Source organism: Olea europaea, chromosome 18 (genome assembly GCF_002742605.1).
Source record: "Olea europaea var. sylvestris chromosome 18, O_europaea_v1, whole genome shotgun sequence".
Lineage (NCBI taxonomy): Eukaryota > Viridiplantae > Streptophyta > Magnoliopsida > Lamiales > Oleaceae > Olea > Olea europaea.
The window spans coordinates 25,867,862-25,893,163 of NC_036254.1; the positions used below are offsets into that span (position 1 = coordinate 25,867,862).

Sequence of the window (25,302 nt, forward strand, 5' to 3'; positions counted from 1 at the left end):
TCTGGGGTACTTTGTTGTATGATATAGAAAAGATCTAACCCGAGAACAAACATTTAATGCGTTCTACTTATTGAACAGAGGTCTATGGTCGGTTCGTGACAGGGTCGTACCTGTGCTTCGAGGGGCGTGAGGCGAACTTCGAAATTTGGGCCCTAGGTCTTAAGTTGTAGCAAACAATCCCTTTTTAAAAAAAATAAAATAAAAAATTAGAAATTTACGTAATTAAATTTGTTAACTTAAATCAACAATAAAACAACAAATAAATTTTTCGGTGTTCCTTTCTTCTCTTCTTATTAAAGTATTTATTCGTTTCTTTTGAACACATGGATATAGTGGGTTTAAAAAAAAAAAGGTAAAAAGTAAAAAATGGGCCCCCTAAAATTATGGGCCTGAGGCGGAGGCCTCTTGGGCCTCCTATCAAGTCCGGCTCTGGTTCGTGACCCCTAGATGTCAAAGGCGCCCCCGCTCCGATATAAATGCATACTTGCCCAAAAAAAAAAAAAAAAGGGAAAATCGTGCTATATGTATAATCATTGTTGACAGTCTACTTCATAATATCATTTTCATTCATTTTAAAAATTATTTTTGATATCAAAAACTCGAATTTTGACAGCACTGTTAATCAAGATTGTCAATTATGTTTGTACAACTAACTTTATTGTAGGGGAAAAAAAATTGCGTACATGACCGTCAGCTTATGCTTCACTCGAAGTCAAAATCTCAAATTCGTACATAAATGGCCGACAACAAACAAAAATGAATAAAAATATATATACGTTTCTGTCTCCAATCGTGAAAGTAAATTGCCGGACTCACTCATAGGTAAATTATACCCTCTTACTGATATATATATTTTTGTGTGTGATATGTATATTATGTAAATGTAACCCTAGTTGATTGACTCTTCGTATGCCTAGTGTTTGTGAATCTACGGTTTAATTTTGTTTTGAAGATTGTTTAGTGAGTAGAGGTTGTATGGTAGGATGTCGACACCGGCTAGGAAGCGATTGATGAGGGATTTCAAGCGGTTGCAGCAGGACCCTCCGGCTGGCATCAGTGGCGCACCTTGTGATAATAATATTATGCTCTGGAATGCTGTTATATTTGGGTATGTTCTAACCTGAGAGTGTTTAACACTACTGGAATTTTTAAGTACCATTGGTGGTGGTTGAAGTTTTGATTTTACAGGATTTTTTATTATTTATTATTTTTTTAATGCAGTCCAGATGATACTCCTTGGGATGGAGGTGAGAGTATTCTTGCACACGATATTAAAACATTTCTATGATCATTCACGCTGTATCATGATTGCTTTCTTTATATGTTTCATGTGAACTATCCCTTGTGTCTGAGTTAATTAAGGAATTGGATTTAGGGATAGGTTTCTGGCTATGCAGATTTGCGTTTTTGTTGATACTGTTGATGCTCTTGCGATTGACGCTCAATTTAATGGATCTAGCTATGCAATCCATCTGTTATTGACATGATTTTTCAGCAACTCTACATAGAAGTAAAGGGTTTTCACTGGATTCTGCATTAGTTTCACTTCCACGTGATGAAATAACTGCTGTTAGTCTTATAAATGAATATGTTGGACCCATCCACATACATTACACCAACTCAGTATTGTATAGTTAGATGTTAATTCAAGACCTATAATGCACACTCTTACTAAGGCTGCTTCTTGTGTTGTGCCGGACGTAGACACTCTGTGATGCACGTCTGACAAGCCAATACTGTATCATATTATATATACATATTTTTAAAATTTCTAAAGATCGACTTATATTCCTCGAGCAAGTGGACATGGCATGTGCTTCTTTCTATATTAAAGAGTATAATAAATAAAGACATAATATATAAATTAGCATTTAAAAAAATTTAAATCGACGTGTCTGTGTCTTACAATTTAGAAATTCATGCGTCCCTATGTCCGTGTCTGTGCTACTTAGTTCAAGGCTATAGTTAGTTATGTGACTGTCCATTCCATATTTGGTTCACATAACATTCCAAGGGTAGAGTGTTGTGTAGATTAAGAGCTTGTAATTGGATTCAGAATGTTTTAATTTATAAACCATAATCACAACAATCTTTTGTTTCTTACATAATCCTCATGCTAGTGAATACAAATCCATTTTTGTCCTTCTACACAACCAATATCTCCTTTACGATAAAAACAGTATTCTTGTATAGTTCATAAAAGTAGAGGAAATCCTCTTCTTGGACGAAATGGTAAAGTCAACACCACAAAATAGTGTACCTGCTACCTACACACCTTCATCAACGTTATTTTTCTACTGAATTGCCTTAAAAAATGAGCTAGACTAATACGGAAATTCATTCATTGGACCTTTTGATGTTGACAGGAAAGTTTTTATGGAATTTGCTTCAAAAGATTGGTTTTCTGAATACTATGATTTTCTCATGCCCCCATCTTATCACAGGGCGAAGTGTAATTCTTTTGTGTTGTTGTAATTACAATATTTTTTATTTTATAATTTTATTTTTTGCTTTCAGGGACGTTTAAGTTGACTCTTCAATTTATGGAAGATTACCCAAATAAACCACCAACAGTGCGATTTATATCTAGAATGTTTCATCCAAATAGTAAGTAACTAAATGTTTTACTCGCTTTCATGATTCACATGAATCACATGGCCAATCCTAACAGTGCAGATCTGTAGATCTAGCGAGATAAAAAAAAAGGAGAGAATTACTTTCCTTTGAAAATTCATGTCTTAATTCGTACCTTTGTAAACTCCAGGCATTTCAGAACAAAGAAGAATAGCATTGGATGTCAACAAAAATAAAGCAAGAACTTAATCCTGCTTGTATCTGTATATATTTTTCTCTGTAATCCTTGATGTACTGTAAGAATTGAGAATCTTATGTTCATACATTATTCCTAGCCAAACAGGTTAGATAGATAGCTAATGGCTTTATGCCGCTAGTTATATCCATGTATGGGTTTCCTTAAATTTATATTAATATTATTTGCTGAGTTTTACATGCATCTCCAAGTCATTTTACTTGACATTTGGGTATATCCTGAATATTTTATTTGTTTTACATCTCAAACCATAAGTTATATGAAGATTGATATAAAAAGTATTATGCTTCAATCCTCTGATAATTAATACTTATAACATCTAATTTTTAATAATTTTTCAGGATATCAATCTTATTACACTTCCTTAGTTAATATCCCTTTTACCAGTAATCTATACCTTGTTTCTGAAGGAAATATTCACTCTATTAGTTGAATAGATTTTAATATATTTTTCCTAAGAATACATGTCATATTCCTCCTTTTGGCTTCTCCATTTGATTTGTTTAAAATTTTATCTACCTCAACAAGATTTCAATTTTTTTCCCCCTCTCCTTTTAAATCCTGGCCTATACATCAGAGTTATGTGCTTATTTTTTTAAAGCTATTACATAGTAGTGAACATTTTCAATATCCCTGTACTACTAAAGTACTGCACCAGCATATCATCCGAGTTCCATACCTTAGGATCTTCCTAGAGATAGAATCTTGAGTAATGTACTATAATTGACTGGTTGTGTGGTTACTTGTGTTTTTCATTTACTCCTTTTTATCTATTTTGGTGATATTGGAGGCTATCGTGATTGATAAGTTCATTCATATCTTTTTTTGATATTAAAAAGTATTGCACGATTTTATTTTATATTTTATTATTATTATTATTATTATTATTATTATTATTATTTATTTTTTTTTAGAAAAAAAAAATCAGATATTATAGAGAAGCATACAAAGAAGAAAGTTGAAAATGCAAACACGTCTGTAGGCTATGGTCTTTTCCTTTTAAGTTGTTTAATATCAAAACCCACTTTATATTCTACTATTTGTATGATTTAGTTTTTAATTTTATTTGGATACCATTGGATTTAGCATTATTTTCTTCAGCATTGGTTTACATCTCAGATTTAATGTCTTGTAAACAATTAGGGAAAGAAAATTAAGAGGTCTCACATTGAATAAGTGTTACCCAAATATATGCTTCTGTAAACATGACGAATGGAAACTTCTAGAATTCTGATACCCTGCCATAACTAATGTCTTTGGTTGTAAACTATGCTAATTTACTAGTGGATCAATTTCCTTGGTCTACTGAGTTAGTCATCGTATATGGCCTTTTTCTCCTTATCGAATTTTCTATAGCTTGGAGGGATTGTCATGTTTGTCGTGCTCTCATGTTTTTGTTTTGTTATCCACCAGTTTATGCTGATGGAAGTATTTGCTTGGATATTCTACAAAATCAATGGAGTCCGATATATGACGTAGCTGCAATACTTACTTCTATCCAGGTATGACAGGGTTTTAAAATTCTATTTTTTCTCTCCTTGTTAATCTGAACACAACTATAAGTCTATGCACCCATTTGGCCCCCATTAATTTTTATTCCATAATATTTTATTTTTCTCTCTCCCATTTTCAACCATACAATCTTCCATAAAATAATATGACACGTAAATCGAAATTTTTTCTTTTCAACTATTCATTTTTTTAAAAAACATTATTCCAACCATTTTCATTTCTACAAAATGGGAGCCAAACGGGGGCTATAACAATAGAACATCTATTAAATGTATGGTGATTCTAAAAAATAATAAAAACAACAAAAGTCCAGAATATTCTTTGAAGAGGTCTGATTTATCGTAAAATAATGAGTAGGTCTCAGGAAGTAATTGGAGAATATGTAAAGATGCAATTCTGTACTTCATCTGTTATATCCTTGATATAAGTATGCTGTGATCATGTTTTCATTGCTACCGGTATAATTCGTTCTCACATATGTGTGTAAATTTGTCTCAATGAAGAGGGCTTATTAGTACAATGTAAGCTTGCCCTTGCCAATACGAACCTGATAATGGCCTTTTAAGAAAACCAAGAAGACCATTCAATTCCTTTGACTTTCTTCATCTTTATATTCACACTCTTCTTTCCAAGTTTCTTGGGATTGCATCATGCACAAACACGTGATAGGGAGATATATAGATGAAAGTAAGCTGTTTATCAGTTATCAGTTATCACTTGCTATCTTCTTGTTTTACTAGTTTAAAGTTTTTAACAAAAAAACAATGTCATTGGACTTTTCTGCATATTTCAATGTTGTTAATCCAATTTTCCTTTTATCTTTCATTTTTCCCCTGTTAACAGTGGATGCCTGAAGAGTAGTTGCTTGAAATTTGTTGCATATAGTCAAAGATTGACGTCATGCTAGAAAATATAAAGAAATTATTAAGAACTGATAAATTGGATGGAGAACAAAGAAATGAGAGGGTATCAAATTTTCTTTATTTTTATGGTATCTTAGCCAAATCTTGTTTCTTTCAACTTCGAGTTTTTAGTCTTCAACTAACTAATTTAACCTTTCAAACATGTAGTCTAAACAGGAATGCTCTTGTTAGGTTGCACGGCTGCTCTTTCAAGCGGAAGTTGTATATTGACACAAAAAATTTAGGAGCCTGTGTTTTAATATTAGCAACTCCAGTGGTCATTGGTCCCTTGCTCAAGTTTAACTTTTTCTTTTTTTAACATATATAATTGCAGTCTCTGCTCTGCGATCCAAATCCTAACTCACCAGCCAATTCTGAAGCTGCACGGATGTTTAGCGAAAACAAACGTGAATACAATAGGAAAGTGCGTGAAATTGTTGAGCAGAGTTGGATGGCAGATTAAATGTTCTCTCAAAGGTTCCGTAACCAGAGATTGCAATTGTGAGCTCAGGTCGATGTTACAATGCCCTTTCTCCTTTGTAGAATTCTCTCTGTTTCAGTAAAATGCCTTTTTAGTACCATTTCTACATTAGTGACTGATGTTGGAAAAACATTTTTAAGAATATTATGTCATGTGTTTGTCCCCAGCGATTCCCAAGTGTCTTCATCCTTATGTGATGTGTTCTCTTGTATGTACATAATAATACCTCCTATCTGATTGCATGAAAGTTTATCGAATTTTACTTTTTTGCCATTACTCCAGGTAGGTATGGAACAATCTTAAAGTTCAGTGTTCAATTCTTTTCCTTCTGATGCAAGAAATGCAGGAGTTGATCATCAATACTTCTTTGTGATGGTTGTTGTACAATGGGAGCTTGAATATTTAGAATTTTAATGGTTAAGCGTGCATATGTACGCCGCCACTATTTCTGCTTTACGTGACCTGCCTCGTTCAAGTTCCTTATGGGTTTATATATATTCATCTGTGCTGATATATTTTTTTTCCCCTCATTTTTCATTCGTAAAAAGAATATCAGTGAAAATACAGATTGTGGTTGTGAACATCCAGGCTGGCATCATGGGTTGATGAGTATTTTAGCCTGGACCCTGTTTAATTAAGTTGCATTTGTGTCAACGACGCTGGATTATATATATATATTGAGATTGTTGTATAGGTTTGGGTGGTTCCATCAAGGGACAATTGGACAAAAGAATGAATGATGTCTAACTTATTACATTGTAACTGTGCGTGCAAAGACATGAAGTTGATGTTTCAACTACCATCCCAACTTTTTACTCCATGTCCCATTCGATGATTAGAGAATGTAACAATTTATTCAAAATGCATGTCATATATTTATTTTATGTTTAATCAAGTTGAATACGGGCTTAATTTGTTGACCCTGTGAGCAATGAAGTAGTATCTTGTAAATACGGACCAATTGTCAATGTGTGATGGTCAGATATTATAGTTTCCCTAACAATTTTTGGAAATTTGGTTACTTAAAGTGACTCGTCAACTCAAAAATTTCACGATCCAGTTGATGCATAACTAGTAGAGACAAAAGTGGTACATTTTGGTCCAAAATTCACAAATACTTCGCAAAATCAGCAAACAAACTTTACTAAGCCGTTGGCCTTGTTTGGTTTCATTTAAAAATTGAGTGAGAGTTCAATTCAAAATCAATAATTAATTTTAGCCATTGTTTGAGCTCCATTTTTTTTACAAAAATATATTTTTGAATAATGTATTGATGGAAAATATTTGGTTAAAAAATAAATTTTTTTTTTGAATTTACGTGTAATATTATTTTATTAAAAAATATGTAATTAAAATGATGTCAAAATATTGTTTAAAAATATATATTTTATTTGCCAAAGAAAGAGGCTCAAACTCCATCTCGGTATGTCACATTCTCCAATTAGAGAGAGAACGCAGAAACCAGAGTGTGAAGGGGCCCATATTCCTTACCATGAGTGCATCGAAGTACTTCAAGGTAGGGGCCTCCGATGCTTACTTGCTTTCTCTATCTATCACCCTTATGTTTACTTCCATTTCAATCAAGCTTTCAACTGAAATGTCTATCTATCATCCTTATGTTTTTACTTCCATTTCAATCAAGCTTTCAACTGGAATTTCTATCTATAACTGGGTTTCCAATTGGTGACTCATTCGTCCAAATTTTCCCTTCTATGAAATTTGCGTGCTTTTAGAAAAATTGTTTTGCTACGGGATCGTAATTTGGATTGAACCTTTGAACCTTGTTTACCAGGTGTAGAAATTACAGATCTAAGCCACATTGCCCATAATCTCGCTTCTTTTGTTTTTTGTTTCGTTTCGTTTTGTTTTTCTTCAATTGCACATACATTGGGCTTCTACTATTTCTTATGGGTTTAGGCTGATCTTGTGTGGGTACTTATGTTCGTGCTTTTCTAGTTTACTGGAAATAAAATTTACTCGCACTGCTTAATTTTTAGCCAGTTATAATTATAATTATGTTTTTTAATTTCTTTCCATGTAAAAATGTAGTGAATTTTTACTTTTTCAAGTAGTGAATGCATTAAATGGAACTCATTTTTCCGTGTGCTGTTTTTAGAGAAGTATAATTGTCTGTCAAAATAGTAATATTAGAAAATTGGACTTTATTATTCTCTCAGGTTTTTATTTTAGTTTTATCATCACCATACTAAGATTATTTTCTTTGAAGTTCTAAATCTAAATGCTGACACCAAAAATCATTTTCTTGGGGATATGCATAAAACACATCTTTTTCTTATATACTTATGCATGATTAAATTAGTTAATTGTAATGTAAGTCGGAGAAGATAACCAAATTGCATCATAAGTTGTGAACATTTTTTGAGTGTTTTACACCTTTTTGCTCTTTAGTTCTGTACTTTGTTTGTTTATGTTATCTAGTAGTCTTTTCTAAACAAAGTGATTTTTGACAGGCAAATAAAATCAGACTTACAAATTATACTGTTTTGCCTTTACTCTTGTATATGCTTGATTTTATAATACACAATACAGTCTAAAGTTGCAGTTTGCGACTGTGTATTTTAAGGCTTAACCTTTTGAAAATAGTGCAGGGTTTGAATTGAGAGACGGCTGTTTCTAGCGGTGGTCTGTAGCGATGGGGAAATCTCCTGGAAGGTGGATCAAGGCTGTACTACTTGGAAAAAAGTCTTCCAAGTCTAGTTTATCTAAAGTAAGAATGTTTTTGGCTAGTCTTTTATTTTAATTTGTGTATAGTTTCATGATTCTCTTCCCCATTGCTGCGAGAAAAAACTTGTGCCTGGTATCAGCTCTTATTTTACAAATAACCCTATCTTTTGTTGATCCTTTCTAATTTTTTGGTGTACAATGCCTATTGGTCATGGTAAAACAAATGTTGCTTGAATTTTCTGTGATACACTGGGGGCTCTTTTGACTTGTGCTTTTTTGAGATTATTAATCTACTATGAAGGTGATTCTGGAATTCATTGTGGTTTATATTGTTCAGATATCCTATTCCTCATAATTATTTAAAATGTCAATTAGGAGACTCTTGAAATCCGATGATTGAGATATATCACTGGCCCGTCATTGTGTTTGGCACAGATATTAGTTTATCTTCAATTTCTTTTTTCTTGTGCAATATCCTGGTTTTTTTTATTCTGCTGCTTCATTTACATTCTTTCTATTTGGGCTGTTTATGGTTTATAATTCTTCTAGACATTTCACCCGTTCTAAATTATGCATTTGATCATCAGTATTTCTGTTACAGTGTGATACTAGAATTCATCTCCGAGATTATTCCGGGGTTTCGTCTGGTTTCTGAAAAGCTCAGTTTTCGGTCTTTCCTGTTACAGGACCGTTTTTTCTAGTCCCAGTTTCTTTTGGTCATTGAATTTGTAGGGATGTTTCTTGTAACTAGGAGAGTGTGGAGTTGGATAAAGGGACTTTTGTAACATGCTGAAGTTTATATTATGTCACTTCTCATTAGTTCACCGATTTACTTCCCCACCTCTCGAACTTGTGAAGGCCTTACTTCCATAAAAGTTCTGTGATTCTTCGATTGTATTTTTTGGCAATTAAAATTTTTAGTCCACGATAATGTGATGCTAACCCAAGCTATTATTCCATGTGAAGAATTTTACTGCTGAGAAAAGGACTGCTGCACCAACGGGAGATCTCACCGTGAATCCGCTTCTTGTCTCAGATCTGCCATATCAGGCTACAGATAGAGGTGCAGAAAATCCCGAATATGATAAAGGTACACCTGCCAACTTTCCATGTGAGACTGCTGCTTTAGCGCATATTGATTAGAGTTTGGGTTTGCAAGGTATTGTGGGACCAAATTCATCTGATGATGCTGAAATAAGAAGACAAGAGCAAGCTGCCACAAAAGCACAAGCAGCCTTTCGGGGCTACATGGTAATGCTCTTGTAAATGATATTTCTAACTCAATTGATAATGATGATTTTTTGATAGAGATGATGCTGTATCTCTAAAAGTCTCTGAGCACGTTGCTCCCAGGGAGGACGAATAATTTGGTCCTTTTTTAATAAAACATTATGGTTTAGTCAAACATGGAACCTACTGTTAACTTCTAAACTGTATTACTTTTAATCTGCAATATCAGAATTTTTTTTCTCCGCATTCATTAATTTTTCTTAACATCTTTATCCATGGGTATGGAGAAACTGCATTCACACCCCTCATGTTAAGAGAAGTTCTCCTTGAATGTGTACGGATGTTCGGTCAGTTCAGTCAATGTGTATATATATTTTTTCACTCTGTCTTCTTGCTATATCGATAATTCGCTTTTCCTATTTGACAATGCACAAAAGAATTAGTACCATTGCATGTATGCAACCCTGAGAGATGGAAGGTTCATCACATCGCCTATGCATGTAGTTATTGTTTTCTTGTTATGGTCTGGGTCTATCCGCAAGCATTTGGTGCCTGCTCTTTTTGGTGTTTGGTCCTGCTGTGTCTTCATGGGTTTAGTGCGCTACTGATTTGCTTCAGTCCACTTTTCATGGCCTCCTATTCTCCTTGCTTTGGGTTCAGTTTGCTGGATCCAGATTCTGTTCTTGGGGGCCTAAGTCCCATTGTGAGATTTAGGCTCTTCTTCAAGAGATTTTGGTCCGAAGGGTGTTCATTTGGCTAAGAGAAAAAACTTCATGCTTAGAGGAGAGTTCGGTGTGATGGGGTGAGATCACCTATGGAAGGGGAGATTGTTTTGGATCCTTGGTGCTTTAGGTCAAATTTAGTTCCATGCTTGTAAATGAGCCTGGTATTCCATGTATACTAAGTTTACTTTATATGGTTAATGTTTTGATTTAGTCATCAACTAAATCTGCAGGCTCGTCGGGCTTTTCGGGCACTAAAGGGTTTAATAAGGCTACAGGCTCTTATTCGCGGACATTTGGTTAGGAGGCAGGCACTTGCCACTTTGCATTGCATGCAATCAATTTTGAAATTGCAGGCTTTGGCTCGTGGACAAAGGGTCAGACTTGCAGATCCTAGACATAAAGTGATGGTAAAGGGCACCGCCAGAGAGCTTCAGGTAACTTTGAGTGACATAACCTCATAATATCTGGTTTTACTTTTTCTCTTTTTACTCCTTGGGCTACAAGTACTTGTATGTAGATTGAGCAGAAAATTGGATTTGGGCAAGTAGAGAAGCTATATTGTCTGTTGGAATTAAATTTCCTTTTTCCCTTTGATTTGTTTATCAAAATTGCGATGTCTTTGTGCCACTTAGCAAACGTGTTCGATTTTATACTTCATCAGGATGCTAAAAAGGCGGATGTATTTGTAAAAGAGTCATCTCTTGGGTCAGAGAAGTTAGTGACAAATGCATTTGTCTGCAAGGTATATTTCATTTTCTTTATTGACTTGAAGAGCTAAAAGTGTCTTTATTTTCAATGAATGTACAGTCATGTAAAGAACGAAATATTATCCTTTTCCTCTCTCATCACCTGTCAGGGCTGGCTAGATTTTACTTACTTTAGCTATCATAAACTCATTACATCAATGAGCTCCACTTTGGAACTAACATCTGAAGATCCCAATCTGTGATGATTTATTTGACAAATTATTTCAAAGTGGATTAATGTATTGCTGATTTTATTTTTTCATTTAGACGTGTGTTTGGTTCAATTCTAATTGCAGAATTATTTTTCATTGCTGTCTTTCCTTAGTCCAGCTATTTGTGTTAGTTGTGCCTAGAAAAGCAAAACTGAAGTATCCTTTCTTGAAACTATTGACAGTTTAACTTACTCCTAATCAACCCCCTGCCAGCTTACACAGAAGGGGAAAATTCTGAAGCATCCAAAATCTACCTTCTGTGATCTTGCATGATGCTCATCAAATTCATTCAGATTCTACAACTTTTGGAAGTGTTGAAATAACAGAAATTCAGATTTTGTATTAATTTTCAACTCAAATGTATTAGGATTTAACGGCATTCTTTTCCGCTTGTTCTAGCTTCTTGCCTCATTGCCGACTGCCATGCCCTTGAGCCTTCAGTATGATGTGGCCGAACCAAATTCAGCTTGGAACTGGCTTGAGCGTTGGTCGTTCTCCCACTTCTGGGAATTATGCGCACAGACAAAGAAAACGGCTGATGCAAAACCTCAACGAAAGCAGTCTTGCATGCTTACTGTGGAGACTGAAGCTGGAGAATTGAAAATGGGTGTCAGAAAGGTTGTTGCTGCCAACAATGGTGGCAATCGTGCTTTAGCTTCTTTTGAGCAAGGTAAGCTGAAAAACAACTCAAGGAAAATCACAAGTCATCGAACAGAGTCAGTGCAAGAACAGGCACAGAATGAACTTGAGAGGGTCAAACGCAATCTGAGAAAGGTTTCTGCATCAATGGCAGTGGCGTCTGAAAAGGAAACTGAGAATCAACATCAGAGTCCTAAAGAAGTATCGAGTTTTGCAGCTCCGAATGTTTTTAAACAGGAGATTACTAATTCTCCTCCAAAGCTGGTTGATATGGTTGTTAATGTCGATAAAACGGCTTTAAAAGAGGCTCCTCCTTATCCATTGACAGCGGACGAGCAAGTTAATGCAACACATGATGATCATCCTGCAGTTGAGCTGCATGCCTTGGATATTTGTGGTAATATGGAGACACTTCCAGCTGTCTATGAGGAATTGAGCTCTAAGGAAGAACATAATAGCAAAGAGAAGGTGAAAATGGGGAGGAGGAAATCTCTTCCAGCAAAGCAGGAGTATCCTGAGAATGCTTCCCAAAACACACTAAGCTTACCAAGTTATATGGCGGCAACTGAATCTGCAAAAGCAAAGCTCAGAGCTCAAGGATCTTCTAAGATTGATGATGTGGCTGAAAATGGTTTTGAGCGTCGTCATTCTCTACCAGCCCCAACAAATGGAAAATTGAGCTCATTGTCACCTCGGATGCAGAAGCCAGTTCTAGCTAATGGCAAAGGAGGGAGCAAGAAAAGCAGATCACTGGTGTCCTCTAGAGATGGTAAGAGGAGGATTTTCATTATCTTCTTAAATTTTGTCTATTGCACTTATTTCTCACTTGTCAACTCTTTCTTTTTAGCGACTTTTATTTGCCGTTCAATTGACATTTTTGTTATAGATGTACTAGAAAGGTTTATATGCACGTCCATTTATTGTTGTGGTGGGCAGTTGCATCAAGAAGGGACTATTATTGTGGATAATTTCAATTTCATGAAACATGATATGTCTGGTCTTTTTTCAATTCATTTTGTTTTACACCGTGTCTGTTTAGCTTGATAGTAATGGAATAACTCAATAACTTCCTTTCCAAAAATATTGGTGAAGATATCAATTTAATTTATACTCGAAATTTTTTATTGAAAGGTATCTAAATTAGCTGATATTTAGTTGATTTAAACTAAGTTTTCTACTACTTGAATTTTCTGCATTCTGACCGACGCTCATTTTCTATGCATCGTTGACAGATAAGGTGCTTCAACCAGGGTGGAGGAGATGAGTGTGACTGCTTCGGAATATCTTGGAGATATCATGTGAACATGTAGCTGCAGTGTTATTTAGTTTTTGCAGGGTCTCTTGCTGTAAAAGATGATAATAAACTTGGCAAATCATATTTGTTTATTACCATGAATCTTCGTATGTTGTCGTGGGTTGATGAGGTAATGTATAGTCAATTTTCGAATTCTGTTCACTTCTGAATAATCTAATGTCACTTGTGTGCTTTACACTTCATTCTTTGTTTTCCCGTTTATCAACATTGTAAGCTGGACATGCTTTGTCTTTTTGTTGTACCTTACCTTTTGGAAGATTACAGTCTGTTTCATCTGTCATCACTTTTCATATCTACTAGTAATAGCTGGCCACGTGATCTAATAGGGAAGATGCACTCTTTACAGTAATAAAGGGTTGTACATCAAGAGTAGTATATAAACAAGTCAATTTTGTTCTTTACTCAATGTGGGATTTTATATATCTGAAATGTGAAAGCTAAGATACATAGAAAATTTTCAGCATGTTTGGTCGTGCTTAAAAGGCAGGGGACTGATTGACTATATACCGGACCATCTCCCCATTGTTGCGATCCAGAATCCAAGTAAGCCCATTTTTTTGTCTTGCCAAAACAGTATCTTGTATGGTTCCATTAACATGTATACCTTGCATCATTGGCTCCCCACCAAAATCGTTAGCTGGGCATTTGGGGTTTAAAGAATTTATCCATGCAAGGACATACTCCTCATAACCGCCAATCTCATGTCTCCACCACTTGATCTTTCCAGTGTCCATATCAAGGGCTAATAGCGAGTCTGAGTAATCATCAGGCTTAACGCATTCACATGGACATTTCCAAGGTGAAGTCTCATTGTTCTGTCTTTCTTGGCATTCTAAAATGTGTTGAGGTGCTGAGTATAGATTTCCAGTGGCAATGTAAACAAGATTTCTTCGAGGATCAATTGGAGGGCTGCTCCCCCACAAGGCGGCTCCTGCATATTCTCCGGTCTTGTCGTGGTTATCGGGCAACATCATGGTCTTCCACAAAATCTTACCTGTACAAGCATCTAATTTGGCAAAGCTACCCTGAAATGTGCAGCAATTCTTGACATTTAAGCCTTCTTCGATCGAAGATGTTCCAACATAAAATGCTCTGCGAAGGATGAACTTAATTTACACTTTCTGTTTATAAAGCAGACTAAAAGGAAAAGGGAATCTGAACTTACTCATTGTAATATGTCCCAGACATCGAAATAACACTGGCAGGATGGCTGTCAACCTGTGTAGACCAGATGAGATCGCCCGTTCCTCGATCGACGGCAAAAACAAAAGCCGGTCCATATGTTCCAACAATTAGGATATCACCCACAACTGTTGGAGTTGCTAAAGATATTGTCCTGTTCGCATTAAGAACGTGCCTCAATGTATCGGATTTAAGGCCGCAGAGAAGTTCTTCCAGATTCTTTTTCCAAATAACAGAACCATCATAAACTTTTACTGCATAGAGATATCCATCCCAGCTTGGATAATAAAGTGTTCCATTGAATATTGCCGGTATTACGGTTGTTGCCCTATCTATACCAGCATATGATTCCAATTTGAGACGTAGATTAGAAAGAGTCGAAGGGCTAATCGTCGTCTCGTCTCCTTCGTATCTACGGTTGTATACATTCAAATGATCTCTCCTTTTATGCAACTGGACTCAATCGCCATAAATGTACCACAAGTCAGTGTGCAAACAGAGAGAGAGAGAGAGAGAGAGAGAGAGAGACTTACATCTGGACTAGTGGTAGCAGCGATGGTCATGGTAAGGCAAACTAAAATGATGCAGCAATTCTTGACATTTAAGCCTTCTTCGATCGAAGATGTTCCAACATAAAATGCTCTGCGAAGGATGAACTTAATTTACACTTTCTGTTTATAAAGCAGACTAAAAGGAAAAGGGAATCTGAACTTACTCATTGTAATATGTCCCAGACATCGAAATAACACTGGCAGGATGGCTGTCAACCTGTGTAGACCAGATGAGATCGCCCGTTCCTCGATCGACGGCAAAAACAAAAGCCGGTCCATATGTTCCAACAATTAGGATATCACCCACAACTGTTGGAGTTGCTAAAGATATTGTCCTGTTCGCATTAAGAACGTGCCTCAATGTATCGGATTTAAGGCCGCAGAGAAGTTCTTCCAGATTCTTTTTCCAAATAACAGAACCATCATAAACTTTTACTGCATAGAGATATCCATCCCAGCTTGGATAATAAAGTGTTCCATTGAATATTGCCGGTATTACGGTTGTTGCCCTATCTATACCAGCATATGATTCCAATTTGAGACGTAGATTAGAAAGAGTCGAAGGGCTAATCGTCGTCTCGTCTCCTTCGTATCTACGGTTGTATACATTCAAATGATCTCTCCTTTTATGCAACTGGACTCAATCGCCATAAATGTACCACAAGTCAGTGTGCAAACAGAGAGAGAGAGAGAGAGAGAGAGAGAGACTTACATCTGGACTAGTGGTAGCAGCGATGGTCATGGTAAGGCAAACTAAAATGAAGAGATGAATGAAAATACTAATGCTATGGGAATTGTGGGATGCCATGGCAATGAAGCCTTGTTAGATGAATTAGTCTTCAACGTAGGAAGTCGTCCTCTATTTATTTAGTAAAAATCACTAATATAATTTTATAATCATAGTCGAAGTCAGATGACACAGTTGTCCTCCATTTCTTAGGATCGAAAGTTGATATTGTGCGAGTACCGTCGACTAACATAAGATGCGAATAATTACTCAAAAATAGCTCAACGATTAAAAGAAAACAACACAATTCACTCGACAACGTTGACCATACGCAAATAATTCTAAGTACAGCCATATCCACATGCCTGTTACTCAAACAAATGATTATTTGATTAAGAAACAGATTAACATAATAATTACTATTCAATGTATTCAACCAGAAAGAGTGCAGCATTAAACGGGTGTCAAAGTCCAATAACGTTTTCTATTATATTATTTTGTTGTGTCAAACTGAAGTTCTGAGATCCGAAACTTGAATAAATTGTTGTCCCCAACCCATAAATTATAAGTTGAAAAGTTGTAATCTTGGACAGCTATTTGATCAAAAAAATTGTTAGCAAAAATAATTGTCCTAAAACAGCCTATTGGCTTTGTACATACTTCTTGAGATACACAAGACTTGAATAACTTACGAGATTTTTGACTAAAGACTCCAAAGACTTGCTCGACGATTTCCCTCACAAGGGAGCTTGTAGTTAGGTCATAGGCGCCCTTATATCGAGAGTAGTAAAGGGATACTCCTAAGAGAAGCTTTAGAGAGAATTTCTTATGTAATTAACTTAACAAGAAAGTTACCTACTAGAGTAGTTCAAGATTTAGCTTGCAACTTACGGTGAAAAATCCTTGATAATAACCTGTTATTTAATTGCGTTCGAGGCCAGTGTTATTTGTTATCTTCAGTGTTTCGATCTTTTATTTGGCTATTTCTTTTCTTGAAACAAGGGGATTTTATATGGGTATGAAGTAATGTATTTCAACTAGGAACTAGCTTACAACAAAAGCTCAATTCTTTATGACTACATTTAAGCACATGGAAATTAAAATATCACTCTACAAAATAGGCATAGATTGAAGTTCCCGGAGTGAAGGATGGAATTGTTGCTCCCAATCCAACTTTATCTCCATTCCCTGAATTTGCTCACTGATACACCACCATATATGGTGGCTCCACTTTCATCTAACCATGGTATTTTCCTAGTTTGGGCATCAATAGCATTAAGGTCACAAGCTCTAACGTATCAAGTCCGGATCTGTTGTCTCAAAGTTTTCATCCTACCAATATATTTTTGACGGGCTGTGCTATTTGCACAGGACCCTGTGCACAGGGTCCTGTGCAAGGAGAAATATCCATTTTTGACACATTGACACATCATCTTTTCATAGAAAATTAGAAGATGTCAACACAGACACCTTAGTAGATTCCCATTTTCTGTGAAGAGATAATGTGTTGCGGTGTTAAAAAAAATAAAAAATGTATTGGTGGGACAACAATGAGACAACAATTTCGAGACAGTAGATTATGAAGTACTATATTTCGACAAGGAAATAGCTTATAAGACACGCTTAATACTTTATATAACTAAATTTACAGTAAATTATGAAGTACTATATTTGGACAAGAAAATAGTTTACAAGACACACTTAATACTTTATAACTAGATTTAAGCACACAGAAATTAAAATATCATTCTACAAAATAAGCATAGAGTGAAGTTTCTAGAGTGAAGGATCGAATTGTAGCTCCCAATCCTACTTTACATTCATTTCCTGAACATACACAACCTTTGCTCATAGTTTAAATCCACCAATGGGTACAAGCAACCTTTCACCTTGTATCCTTGGAGGCATAACCTGCGATTTACCTCCCTCACGATACTCCAGGACAGGAGCGGTGGAGGACCCTTAAGGTTGGGGTTCAACCTTTTTTTTTTTAAATCCACTAATGGTCAGTGACCACCCAACTTTAAACTTAGTGTCACCATGATTATTCAATTTGATTTTATTTCACCATGATCATCTAACTGCATATAACATTTCACCATGACGACCAAATTTCACATAACATTTCATTATGGCAACTTTAGTTCTCTCTTTTCACTAATTTTAAAAGTGCTACAATGTTAATTTTGCATTATATATATAAAATAAATTTTACAAAACAAAATAAAAATATATGTTAAAAAAAAAGTTACTTAAAAATAAAATAAAAATTTATTCTAAAAAATTTAAATAAAATAAGAACTTATTTAAAAAAAAGATTTTTAAAATAAAATAAAAACTTATTTTTGAAAAAAAAGTTACATAGAAAAATAAAATAAAATAAAAATTTATTTAAAAAAAACATATTTTAAAATAAAATAAACTTATTTTTAAAAATATGTTACTTAGAAAAATAAAATAAAAAGTAATTTAAAAAACATTTTTAAAACTTAAAAAAACTTTAATTTTTATTTTTTTAAATTTATTTTATATATATAATGCAAAATTATCATTTTACCCCTTTCAAAATTAGTTAAAGGGTGACCATGATGAAACGTTATATGAAATTGGATGATCATGGTAAAATAAAATTGAATTGGGTGGCCATAGTAACAATAAGTATAAAGTTGGACAATCATGATGAAACAAAATTAAATTGAGTTATCATGGTGACATTAAATATAAAGTTGAATAGTTATTGATGAATTTAATCTAGTAACCACGATATATGGTGGCTCCACTTTCATTTAATCATAGTATTTTCCCAGTTTTGTCATCAATGCATAAAGGTTACAATTTCTAACGTAACAAGTCTAGATCTATTGTCTCAAAGTTATTGTCCTACTAGTATATTTTTGACATATTGACACATCACCTTTTCATTGAAAATTAGAAGATGTCAACACAATTTTTGATACCTCAGCACGTTACACCTTAGTAGATTCCCATTTTCTATTAAGGGATAATGTGTTGAGGTGTAAAAAATGGATTGGTGGGACAAGGATGAGACAACTACATCGAGACAGTAGATTTGGCCTTTGAGATATGACGACTGTGTTTTACTCACGAGTTTAAGTCAATTTTAACTTGATTTTAAGCTAGATTTCACGAGTATAGAACGTTTTTAATGTGTGTATTAATGTTGTTTTACAGGTTCATCGAGATGGTGAAGGATACGAAGAAATATTATTAAATTGAAGTGAGTGACATTGATGGAAAAGAAGTTGTGATACAGGAGCAAAATAGGTAAAGCAAAGGTAGGATGAATGGCACCAAAATGCAAGAAACCAAGAGAGAACTAGAGTGTGGGCGCCGCAGTGCCACATTCAGGGCTCTGCGGCGCCCCACACGCCGAGAACCTCGGCGATGCTCTTGGTTTCTTGCGTTTTGGTGCCATTCGTCCCATCTTTGCCTATTTTGCCACTCTATCACAACTTCTTTTCCATCCATGCCACTAACTTTAATTTAATAATCTTTCTTTGTATCCTTCGCTATGTCGATAAACCTATAAAACAACAATAATACACATATTAAAAAAGTTCTCTACTCGTGAAATCTAGCTTAAAATCAAGTTAAAATTAGCTTAACTTGTGAGTAAAACACACTCGTCAAGATACCTCATAATCACTTAGTACTTGTTATGTTTTTCATAATCTTGCAAAGTTCATGTCAGATCACCCATTAATCATGGACTAGGTGGATTTTATAACACAATTTGCAACTTGTATCATAAGTTTATAAATAGATGAGCATGTTCAGAAAGTGTTTATAAACAGTTGCATTATAAATAAATAGAAAATAACGGTGGATGAGTGGGTAGTACTTGTAGGTCCATTAAAATTTGTGGATAAAAAATGATTTGAATGTTAATAAACATGAACCAATTTAATTCCTTTATCATTCTTACCAAGCTTCTACAAGATAAATGGATAAATTGATCCTTAGGAATATGATAAAACCATATTGTGATTTTCATGTAGTGCAATCGTATGGAATTATTTCCATTGAATTAGGAAATTTTCAGATAATGTTTGATACCTATGATGATTACAAACAAACTTTTATTTTTTTAGCGTTTAATTTTATCTAAGATTGCATGCCAAATATGACATAATTGTTGAGACTTTGACTCCATTATTCATCATTCCAACCAAAAGCATGGTCCTAGGTTCACTTATAATGTGCTTGTCATTTAGAAATGCCTAGTCATTTTCCATTACAAACTACACCAAAAATGGTAATCCAATTTTCTTCCTTTGAAATTTATCTTTCCATTTGTCATAGAAAATGCAGACTACAGTGATCCACATGATCAAGCATCTTTGCAACTTGTGGCACTTTAATCAATGCTTATTCAAAATTTTAGGTTTTCAATTCAACATATCTGTTTTGAATCTTCCCATTATTAGTTACCCCCCCTCCCCCCCTCAACACCCACAAAAAAAAGAAAAAGGAAGTTTATTATGGTCCTCTCCATTATTGCATCTTAGAAGTCAAAACAACTGGCCACTTGTTGACTATTATAATCCATTTGAAGAAACTAGTTTAATTGACTCTTTGTCATTATCCTAAGAAACCCCAGCTAGCTCATCACTGGCTTATTTTAATGAAATTATTCTTTTTGTTTTTCTTGTGGATTATAAAGCTTATAACAAACATTTCAGTAACTTATTAGTGGCACCGTTCTTAAACCAGAAAATATGTCCAAGATTTCCATATTCTTCTGTTTCATCATTTTGGCACTTGGGAATCTTGCCCATGTCTCATCAGCTCATAAGCTTGGGATTTATGAGCTCAAAAAGGATGATTTTTCTATAAAGGTTACAAACTATGGTGCAAGAATTGTCTCTGTTATTTTACCTGACAAGAATGGTAAGTTTTTATCTTTTGGTTTAGATTTTTGATCTTTGTTTTACTCGGTTTCTGATGAAATCGTGTTTTTATTGTGTTTTTTAAGGGAAATTAGCTGATGTTGTTCTTGGTTATGACACTATTAAAGATTACATGGTATGATTTCTTCTTTGTATTTGATTTGCTCTTAGATTGAAAACTGATTCATTTTTGTCAGGATAATCAATTCCCAGAAAGAAATGGAACAATGAAAGCAAAAGAAAACCAATTTTTTTGACAATTACTAAGAATGTGAAACAAGACGACAAGAAAACCAACAATGGAGAAGGCAAAACAAACAAAATGAGCAAATTTTATATTTTTTGTTGGCTCTTTGGTTTTTCTTATACATGAACAAAGAACAAGTTGCAGGCTCTGATGATTTGTTATCAAGTCTTACTAATTGACTTGCAAGTCTACTTTATCCACAATACGGTCCCATGCTCATTATAACTTTAAAGGATAATCTAAAATTTATAAATATGAAAGCTTATTAATAGCTTAGAGTAATCTTTATTCAGAAGATTATTTTTTTTCATGAATCGTACCAGTTCTAAAATTGAAAACTTTAGTCGAGTCATTTGGTATTGAGTATTGACCAGTGTTTATTTGATGATTATGGTAAAGTTGTGTAGATTAAATACTCCATAACTGTTTCTGTAACATATGTTATGAATCATGATTGGCGACAGAACGATACAAGTTATATTGGCGCAATTGTTGGACGGGTTGCTAACCGCATTGGAGGTGCTGAGTTTACTCTAAATGGAACCCATTATGAGCTTGACGCTAACGAGGGGACTAGCATGCTTCATGGTACTCGAATTTGTTTGTTACGATTATTTTGCTTCATAGTCATCTTTAAATGGTCTTTCGTCCTCAATTTTCGAGTGTTCTGTAATGTTAACACAGGTGGGAAGAAGGGATTTAGCCAAGTTACTTGGAAGGTGATAAAGCATGAAAAAAAGGGTCCATCTCCTCACATTACCTTGTCCTATCACAGTGCTGATGGCGAAGAAGGTAAGCATTACACGATACCCTCAAATTGTTATGTTGTGAATGATGATTTCGAAGACTAGTTGTGTTGTTTCAGAGGCTTGAGATCTCCAAAAATCTGCATCTAGACATAGCTCTCCGATCAAGAGTGAACCACTTTAACTACGAGTGTTTATGCTTTCTGTTTTTTTCATTAGTACTCTTGGTTTTGGGATTATAACGTACTGAACTGGAACATCTGATGTACTTGTTTCTAAAATCTCGATTCCTTGTATCTGGAACAGGATTTCCGGGTGCTGTTGTGGTCTTTGTAACCTATGCGCTTTCTAAGCCGTACAAATTAAGCATAACAATGAAGGCAAAGGCTTTAAACAAGGCCACACCGGTGAGCCTTGCCCAACATAGCTACTGGAATCTTGGTGGTCATGACAGTGGAGATATTCTGTCGGACGAGCTCCAGATATTTGCATCACACATCACGCCTGTGGATAAAAAGCTAATCCCGAATGGTGAAATCGTATCAGTTAAGAAAACGCCATATGATTTCCTCTCGCCACACGTTATCAAAAACCTGATAAAAGAACTTCCCAATGGTTCCAAGGGTTATGATATCAATTATGTCCTTAATGGTTACAAGACGAAAAAGATGAAGCCAGTAGCTGTGGTTTATAACAAGAAGTCTGGACGAGTGATGAAATTATCGGCAAATGCTCCTGGTGTGCAGTTGTACACAGGTAACTACATTAACGACGTGAAGGGGAAAGGCGGGTATGTTTATCAAGCTCATGCAGCCTTATGTTTAGAGACTCAGGGGTTCCCGGACTCGGTGAATCACCGCAACTTCCCCTCTCAGATTGTTACTCCAGGGAAGCCTTATGAACATTTTATGTTATTCAAATTTTCAACCAAGAAAGATTAAGAACTTTGCATTGTCTAATTTGTATGATTGACTTGAAAAACATTAACTTTACCGCTATCCAAACTGGATGGCTTCCAAGTAAACATATGCTGTTTTCTCTTATGTTATTTGTTCAGTCAAACTTAGGTACCCATCATACGTGAATGAGATCCAAAATTTGATTAGATTATTGTTCCAACCCAATAATCATAGGAGTTTACTGGTTAAAGGTAGTAATTTTGTGCCTACTATTTCTCTGCATTTTTAGCATGATTCTACTTTGCACACAAGGCTAACACCTATGTACAAAAATTGTTGGTCTAATCACACTCTTCGGAAATGTGTTATAACCAATATTTTGAGAACTGGCTTTGGCATCGACCCAGAAAAGGCGAAAAGGTCAAAATATTTTTGAAAACTCACTTTCATATCATTAAACTTCAAGGCGATCATTCTGTCCATGTTAATTTGATCAACGGAGTTAGCTAATAACTAGACTACTTTGCAAGTTAAGATCTACTGTTTCCATTTGACTGTCCTATTAAAATTTTGATATGTCACTGCATTGATTCTTGCTAGCAAATTGCAAGACGCCACACAATACATTAGTTGGACAGAAATGAAGACAACCAAATTGGAGCTAATTGATCATTCAACCAGATCGAAAAGAATCAACATGAAAAGAAAGAATTGAAATTGATTGATAGACTTTTAGAAACAAATAGGAATAAAAATCAGAGAACAAAAATAAACATAAATTATGGATCAACTTGGGGACATTCATAAACATTCTTGGACTGCAAAATCTAATGATTTTCCGACTAAAGAGAATCGCCAATGAGCAACATCAGTAATGAACTGTTTAAATGAAACTGCGTATAAGCTCAATGCTTATGAAAAGAACAAGTACTCTATTGCCTCGAAAGAGTGAACAAAGACATCTTACTATGTATAAGCCCAAAAGCTCATTGAAATGAAATGTCAGTGAAGAACTTCAAGTTTCCTCTCAACATAAAGTACTGCCAAAACTCGAAGAAGTGACTGCGTGAATCTAAACCTTCAATCAGTTGCTAAAAGTTACAGTTATTAATATGTAAAGGCTGATATCCTGGCAATGGTTGTTATGAAGTGGTATAATTGTTCAAAACCAACAATTAAAAAAAAAAAAAAAAAAGTTTAGGCCATGCGGTCGCATGGCCTTACCATGCGACCGCATGGGTTTGTACCATGTGGTCGCATGGTACAGAAAAACGACCGTTGGGTCGTTTTTTGTTGGTTTTTTGGTGACTTTTCATCCATAAGGTACACCACTTCGTAAAGCTATACTACTTGGCTATAAATAGGTGATCTTGGGTCATTGAAAAATGTTGAAAAAAACACTTATTATATTGATCCTTCTTGAGATCAAATCCAAAAGATAAAATACCCTCTCATATTCATCTTTTCTTTGTGTTCTTAAGTTTTAGATATTCAAACAAGTGTTTAGTGTTTGAATCTCTATAAGGCTTGATTAATCCTTCAAACCTTTTACCAGATCACCCTTTAAACACCAAAATAGTGGGGGTAAAATTCGTTTGAGGACAACAATAAAAGATTGTGTTTGAGCCTTCAAAGTTCTTCATATATCCTTTGCCATTTGTTCATCTTCTATACTTCTTTCGATAATTTTTCTATTTGTAATTCGTTCTCATCTTTGGTGGAGTAACATTATTTCCAACAATACAAATTTTTGCGTGACGAAAAACGAAACTACAATGGCGACCATCAAATTGATGAATCAAGATTTGGTTCGATTGGATCGATTCGATGGCGCAAATTTCACAAGATGGCAAGACAAACTGAAGTTTCTTCTCACCGCATTGAAGATCTTCTATATCTTAGACCCAGAATTGACGCCATTACTGGAACCCGCCAATGGAGAAACCGAAGCAGTTAGAGCAGAAAGGCAAAAACGACAAGAAGATGAACTCATATGTCAGGGTCACATACTCAATGCTCTTTCAGATCGTTTATATGATTTGTACACCAACACTTCTTCGGCAAAGGAGATATGGAATGCTTTAGAAAGCAAATACAAAGCAGAGGAAGAAGGTACAAAGAAATTTATAATTTCAAAATATTTTGATTTTAAGTTTTTGAAAAATATTCCCCTACTTCCCCAAATACATGAGATGCAAGTCCTTGTCAACAAATTAAAGGCGGTAAAGATTGAAATCCCGGAGACCTTTCAAGTGGGGGCTATAATAGCAAAACTCCCGGGAACTTGGAAAGGATACCGGAAGAAAATTATGCATAGTTCCGAGGATTATTCTTTGGAACAATTGCAAAAGCACCTAAGGATTGAAGAAGAATCCAGGTTACGCGATAGAAGTGAAAACTCTTCGGAAGGAACTTCTAAAGCGAATGCTATAGAGAAATCTGAACCACCTGGAAAAACCAACAAAAGGAAGCCTTCAAGAAACTTTAACAAGTTCAAGAAGAAGAACAAAGGAGGTTGCTTTGTGTGTGGAAAGTCTGGTCACTATGCAAAAGACTGTAGACACCGGAAAAGAAACAACTCCGAAGGAAAAATCAACTCCATTCAAGAAGAAAAGATTGTGGCCACCGTGAGCGAGATAAATGCAATTAAGGGAAAGGTTCCCGGGTGGGGGTATGATACTTGTGCTACGGTGCATGTATCATATGATAAATCTTTATTCAAGACCTATCATGAAATGGATGGAGACCAAGAGATTCAAATGG

At 35.0% G+C, this 25,302-nt stretch overlaps 5 protein-coding genes across 11 annotated transcripts; 3 read left to right on the forward strand and 2 right to left on the reverse strand.

Moving 5' to 3' along the window:
- The first annotated feature begins 701 nt into the window (after positions 1-701).
- On the forward strand, positions 702-6,416 carry LOC111367961 (ubiquitin-conjugating enzyme E2 2-like). Of its 2 annotated transcripts, none has more exons than XM_022989102.1 (6): positions 702-822; positions 983-1,108; positions 1,222-1,247; positions 2,518-2,607; positions 4,244-4,332; positions 5,579-5,987. In XM_022989102.1, the coding sequence occupies exons 2-6, from the start codon at positions 984-986 to the stop codon at positions 5,705-5,707; spliced, it is 459 nt and encodes a 152-aa protein (XP_022844870.1). In that variant the 5' UTR covers positions 702-822; position 983; the 3' UTR covers positions 5,708-5,987. The 2 variants fall into 2 exon arrangements, with proteins under 2 accessions (XP_022844870.1, XP_022844871.1); XM_022989103.1 differs by lacking the exon at positions 702-822 and adding an exon at positions 6,008-6,416 and having other exon boundaries at positions 862-1,108; positions 5,579-5,755.
- A 718-nt stretch (positions 6,417-7,134) lies between these two features.
- LOC111367959 (protein IQ-DOMAIN 31-like) lies at positions 7,135-13,462 on the forward strand. Of its 6 annotated transcripts, none has more exons than XM_022989096.1 (8): positions 7,135-7,241; positions 8,335-8,453; positions 9,377-9,500; positions 9,570-9,661; positions 10,596-10,799; positions 11,027-11,107; positions 11,723-12,731; positions 13,195-13,462. In XM_022989096.1, exons 2-8 carry the CDS (start codon positions 8,379-8,381, stop codon positions 13,224-13,226), a joined length of 1,617 nt encoding a protein of 538 aa, XP_022844864.1. In that variant the 5' UTR covers positions 7,135-7,241; positions 8,335-8,378; the 3' UTR covers positions 13,227-13,462. The 6 variants fall into 6 exon arrangements, with proteins under 6 accessions (XP_022844864.1, XP_022844867.1, XP_022844863.1 ...); XM_022989099.1 differs by having other exon boundaries at positions 7,142-7,241; positions 8,330-8,453; XM_022989095.1 differs by lacking the exon at positions 7,135-7,241 and adding an exon at positions 7,276-7,657.
- Positions 13,463-13,612: 150 nt separating this feature from the next.
- LOC111367960 (polyvinylalcohol dehydrogenase-like) lies at positions 13,613-15,023 on the reverse strand. Its single transcript, XM_022989101.1, has 2 exons — positions 14,443-15,023; positions 13,613-14,369 (listed from the first exon to the last, which is right to left on the reverse strand). Exons 1-2 carry the CDS (start codon positions 14,463-14,465, stop codon positions 13,754-13,756), a joined length of 639 nt encoding a protein of 212 aa, XP_022844869.1. The 5' UTR covers positions 14,466-15,023; the 3' UTR covers positions 13,613-13,753.
- On the reverse strand, positions 14,491-15,974 carry LOC111366925. The gene is made up of 5 exons (XM_022987606.1): positions 15,723-15,974; positions 15,175-15,644; positions 14,993-15,101; positions 14,582-14,912; positions 14,491-14,495 (listed from the first exon to the last, which is right to left on the reverse strand). The coding sequence occupies exons 1-5, from the start codon at positions 15,816-15,818 to the stop codon at positions 14,491-14,493; spliced, it is 1,011 nt and encodes a 336-aa protein (XP_022843374.1). The 5' UTR covers positions 15,819-15,974.
- A 4,400-nt stretch (positions 15,975-20,374) lies between these two features.
- Positions 20,375-22,683, forward strand: LOC111367962 (aldose 1-epimerase-like). The gene is made up of 5 exons (XM_022989104.1): positions 20,375-20,648; positions 20,734-20,783; positions 21,359-21,482; positions 21,579-21,686; positions 21,947-22,683. Exons 1-5 carry the CDS (start codon positions 20,477-20,479, stop codon positions 22,579-22,581), a joined length of 1,089 nt encoding a protein of 362 aa, XP_022844872.1. The 5' UTR covers positions 20,375-20,476; the 3' UTR covers positions 22,582-22,683.
- Positions 22,684-25,302: the final 2,619 nt, after the last annotated feature.